We start from the raw sequence: 5,673 nt of genomic DNA on the forward strand, positions 1-5,673 counted from the left end.
CACACACACACACACACACACACACACACACACACACACACACACACACACACTCTCTCACACATCAAATATTTTCTCCAGACAGTTCTATGTTTCCTGTACAAACACAGCAATAAACATTATCATTGTAAATATAAATTTTTTTCATTTTTATTGAGGCCTCTGCTAAAATATTTTGTGCAAGAAATATTTTTTATGTTTATGAGATATTATTTTTAACATTTATTTCTGTAAGTTGATTAAATTAAAAAGAAAGAAGTTAACTCTAGCTGTTAGAGCCCTGTTAGAGCAAGCAAAAAAGTCTCATAAAAAAGATCCACTTTTTCAACTTCCCTTCAGTGTTTTGTGGCAAATTTTAATATGACTGCTTCTTTTTGTTTCCATTGATGACAGTGCAATAACAGTTAGCTTCTGCTATATTTGTTGACGAGTGAAGGTGTGTAATCTTAGTTTGGATGTACAGCAGAACACAAATGAACTGAGGGGAAGTGCAAGAAAGAAAATTATGCATATACTGACATGTGATGCATGGGAAGATGGCCGATTTTGTGTTGCTACATCCATAACTTGATACCTCAATCTGATGCTGCAGTAGTTACTTCTCTGTAAATTTGCTGTTGTAGGATTTTGGTAATGACATCATTGTGCCAGTCATTGTGTATGACTAGTGTGTGTGGTCTTGTATATGTATGTCTATGTATAAGTGCAATGTGTGAAGAAACTAAACTCTTCATTTATGGTGAGAACTGCAAATGGAGGAAGAGCCAACTTTGTTGTTACGGTGAAACTGATCAGTTGGCAATATATATGTATATATATATATTTTTGTTCGTGAGGACAAGGGGAAAACACCTCGCTTTTAGAGTTCAGGTTATTAATAACCTAAATTATACTTTTCTTTCAGCCATTTCCAATGATTTTCAGTTTACCTTTCTGTGCTTGGAAGGTTCTGAAACTGCCTAGTAACATGAATTAGCTGTTAGAATAAATTTATAATATTGTATAAATATTTTGACCACTCTGTTGCCTAATATATGAGTACCTGTTTTATTCCGACTTGTGAAAACTTACTGGACAAATATACACAATATACATGTATATGTTATTAATGAATGACATTGGAATAGATGCATAATTCATTTTCACTTGTAAATAGCAAAATTGTCAAATAGTCTAATTGCCATTTTAATAATTAACTCTAATATTTCCTTCTATCCAACTTCAGACTGCAAAAGAACAAACTCGTGACCTTTTAAACCAAACCACAGGACTGCAAGGTGAAAGGTCAGTATGCACTTGTGTGTATGTGTGTGTGTGTGTGTGTGTGTGTGTGTGTGTGTGTGTGTGTGTGTGTGTGTGTGTGTGTGTGTGTGTGTGTATGCATGCATGCATGCATGTGTGTGTATTGGGTTTGAAGATCATCAACTTATAAATCTGTATTATTCTACTTCTTGTAATGTGTGTTCGACTGCTGTGCTAAAAACAATTGTAAATATGGAACAAAACTGAAGTTATGATGAAATTCTGTAACACAATGTAACAATAGTAATGAAAATCTTTATATTTATGCATCAAAACAGAAATAAGAGTATTTATAAAAGAGAATGTGTGTGTGTATATATATATATATATTTATATTTATATATATATAATCATCATCATCATCATTGTTCATGTTTAACGCTTGCTTTCCATGCTGGCATGGGTTGGATGGTTTGACAGAAACTGGCCAGACAGGAGACTGCACCAAGCTATGGTGTCTGTGTTGGCATTGTGGATGCCCTTCCTAACACCAACCACCCCACAAAGTGGGCTGAGTGCTTTTTACATGGTACAAGCACAGATGAGGTCAGTTTTGGCATGGTTTTTACAGCTGGATGCCCTTCCAAATGCTAACCAGTTTACGTGGTACCAGCACTGGCAGGGTCAGCAAGTAACTTGCAAGACAAAGGTCCTTTGAAAGGGAGGAGACATTGGAGGAGGTGATCTTGTGTCAGATGATGAAAGGTTAGAGTGTGACCATAGAGACAGAGAGACAGGAACAGGTGTTTTGTTGTAGAGGAGGTACATGATTACCCTGCCAGAGAGAAAGAGAGAGAGAGAGAGAATGAGGACAGAAACAGGTGTCTTGCTATAGAGGAGGTACGTGACTACCCGGCCAGAGAGAGATGGGAAAGTGAGAGGAAGAGAGCAGTAGAGAGAGGACAGAAACAGGTGTGTTGATGTAAAGGAGATCCTTGGTTACCTAGCTAGAGGGAAAAGCAAGAGAAGGAGAGAGAGTGATCAAGAACAAGGGTAGAAACAGGTGTGCTGTTGTAGAGGAGATACATGGCTACCCAGCAAGAGGGAAGAGCAAGGGAAAGAGAGAGGGAGAGAGAGAGTGGAAGACAGCAAAAGTGCAAGAGAGAACAAGAGAGAAATGGTAGCAAAGTGTCAGGGCATACTCACAACAAGCAGGAATCAGAATGTCTATGGAATGGTAGAATAAAAGAAGAGAGAGATACATGGTGGTAAGTGCCAAGGCATACCCTGAAGGTATAGAGGTCATAATATAAGTGGCAGGATACTGCCAAAGAAGTGTGAGTAGGGAGTAGAGACTTCACATGGATGCACAGAGTGTGGGGGTTGGGAATGCAGTGACTGGTGAAAACCTGGGTATATAGAGGGGGTGGGGGTCTATGGAATAGCAATAATACAGTGAGCAGGGCAATGAGGACAGGATTGGGGAGTGAGAGATAAGCATAGTGCATGAAAGAGGAAATGTGAGGAAGAGAAGAGATGTAGTTTGGTTTGTTGGGGTAGGGTGTGTGAAAAGTTTTATCATTATGTGTGGGAACACAGCATTTCTAGAACTCAGTTTCGCTGACATGGGTGGGTCTTAAGAACCTCATATTGCCAAGCATCTCGGTCCATTGTTATTTCCTCCATGTGGCTTAACATCTTCAGATTGGTCCTCACTACTTCAGTCCCACATCTTCCTGGGTCTCCCTCTTCTACAGGTACCATTCGCTTTCAGTGATCAGCACTTCTCTATACAGCTTTCTTCATTCATACGCATCGCATATCCAAACCAATGCAGTCTTCTCTCCTTCATGCTGCATTTGATTCCTCTTATGTCCAATTTATCTCTCAACACATTTGCACTTTGTTGTACATGCACACTGATGTTGCACATCCAATGGAGCACACTGCCTTCATTTCTCTTTAGTTTACACATGTCTTCTGCATTTCAAGCCCATGTCTCACTACCATGGAGTATGGCCATTCATACACAAGCATCATACACTCTACCTTTCACTCTGAGACAGAACCATTGCTAATTTGGTCACCAAGGTAACAGAAACTATCTACAACCTCAAAAGGGCCTCCTGGGCATTTGAGAGAGTCTAATGTGTGCCCTTAGTACTTATCGTTCCTGCACATCTACCACATACAAGACAACTTTATCTGTTAATCTACCTGTGATTCCACTGCACCTCTTATGTGTTTATAGCTTACACTGGGTTCAGCACATGGAATTACTTCCAACTCCTTTCCTGCATACTGAGCAGGGCCATTTACCTGATGAAAGAGACTTTTACCTGCTTTCTTGCTAACAACAACTTTGGTCTTTGCTAGGTTAACTTTAAGGCCCTTTGATTTCAGGTTTTGCTTCCATGCCTGGAATCTCTTCTCTAATTCTGCTACAGTTTCTTACGGCATAGTTCCCACAGGCATCCAGTTTTGAATTCTTCTGTTGTGATCTGGAGAATTATGTCTTGTGCCATTCTGCACAGTTTTGCCAAACGTCCACCACTAGCTTCTTTGACATTATCACTAAATCTGGATTTAAGTCTTCCTCTCGTTCTTCTGCCATATGCTGCACCTGTTAACAGGAACTTCTCAAGGTCTTGTCTTCTAAGTATGTGGCCAATAAAGGTCCATTTTCTTTTCATGATAGCCTTTCCTAGCATTTTATCTTGCGAAGGATCCACTCATTACCTCTTTTATCTTCCATCTTATTCTGAGAATGCATCTAAAAAGCCATTGTTCAATGCTTCAATTTTCCTTTTATCAATTTTCATTATAATCCAGCATTCAGCTCTATAGATGGCTATGCTAAATATCAATGAATTGAGGAGTTGATTTTTTTTTTCACAAGGAGGTGGCCTTATCTTTCCATATGTTGTTCAGTGATGTCATTGCATCTTGGTTATGGCAAGTCTTCTCTTGATTCCATAGGTGCCATTGTAGTTATTGGTTATAAGAGCACCAAGGCACACAAATTCTTTTATGTTTTCAATATTTACATTGTTTATTGTTACACAATTAGAGAACTCAAAAGTAATAAAAGTCCTGTCTTTGATGAATTAACAATCAAGTTAATTAAAAGTGGCAATAAGCCTTTAACAGCATACTTTCACAAACTATGCATTTCAATCTGGATAAATAAAAGCTGGCCAAAGGATTGGGTTCAGTCAATATTCATACCCATTCCTGAAAAAAGATGTCCAGCAATGCAATAACAATAGAACTATTACACTGATAAGTCACTGTAGCAAAATTCTACTTAAAAGTATCTTAAATAAAATAAAAACGAAGGTAGAAGAAATTAGTGAAAAACAGTGAGGTTTTAGACCCAGAAGAGGGAAAATAAACTAGATATTGAATCTTAACTGTTTAGCATTTAACCAGCCATATTTGGCCAAATATTCTGTCTTATTATCAAACTGTCCAGATCTGGTCTCTCACACTAACCCTACAATACCATTCTAGAAATTAACAGTTAACTCTTCAAAATCTCAAAGCTACAGTATGATGCATGATTAATGCAAAACTGAGATTAAATAAGAATAATGTGATGGAAAAGGGTTAAAATAGTAACTGAAAAGAATCCTGACTATAATAACAATATCTTTTTATGTTTCATTGATTACACAAAAGCCTTTGATGTCTCACATGATGTCCTATGGATCAATTTCATCAAAATGGGATTATTTTCTCATATAATTGACTGTATCAGAGACTTATATGCCAAAGAAAGCGCAGCAGTTCAAACGACCCATGGACTGGATTGACATTGAACAAGATGTCCACCAGAATTGCATCCTTTCTCTGCATCTCCTTAATATATATTCCGAGGCAATAATGAGAGATGCACTGTATGGTTTTACTGGAAGCATCAAAATTAATGGCAAGGTCATCACAAATCTGAGGTATGCAGATGATGTAGTCCTCATGGCCAACAGAACGCAAGAACTACAGGATTCACTTGATAAAAGAAACAGTGCAAGAACTCAAGTTGGACTTCATCTTAACTCCAACAAAAGAAATGAAAATAACTAAAAGCACAACAAACAATGAACAAGATTGCATAACAAAAAAACAATGTATATATATGTATGCTGATGTGTGTGTGTATATATATATATATATATATATATATATATCATCATCATCATCATCGTTTAACGTCCGCTTTCCATGCTAGCATGGGTTGGATGATTTGACTGAGGACTGGTGAAACCGGATGGCAACACCAGGCTCCAGTCTAATTTGGCAGAGTTTCTACAGCTGGATGCCCTTCCTAACGCCAACCACTCTGAGAGTGTAGTGGGTGCTTTTACGTGTCACCGGCATGAAGGCCAGTCAGGCGGTACTGGCAACGGCCACGCTCAAAATGGTGTATTTTAT

General features: G+C 38.2%; 1 protein-coding gene across 2 annotated transcripts in view; it reads left to right on the forward strand.

Annotated features, from left to right (window-relative positions):
• The window catches only part of LOC106883730 (conserved oligomeric Golgi complex subunit 6), a 62,313-nt gene that overhangs the window by 15,512 nt on the left and 41,128 nt on the right, over window positions 1-5,673 (forward strand). For both annotated transcript variants that reach the window (XM_052976443.1, XM_052976445.1), the window contains exon 4: window positions 1,226-1,284. In XM_052976443.1, the coding sequence (XP_052832403.1) occupies window positions 1,226-1,284 (59 nt within the window). The remainder of the gene's footprint in view (window positions 1-1,225; window positions 1,285-5,673) is intronic.

The sequence above is a fragment of the Octopus bimaculoides genome, chromosome 24 (assembly GCF_001194135.2).
Source record: "Octopus bimaculoides isolate UCB-OBI-ISO-001 chromosome 24, ASM119413v2, whole genome shotgun sequence".
In the NCBI taxonomy this organism is placed as follows: domain Eukaryota; kingdom Metazoa; phylum Mollusca; class Cephalopoda; order Octopoda; family Octopodidae; genus Octopus; species Octopus bimaculoides.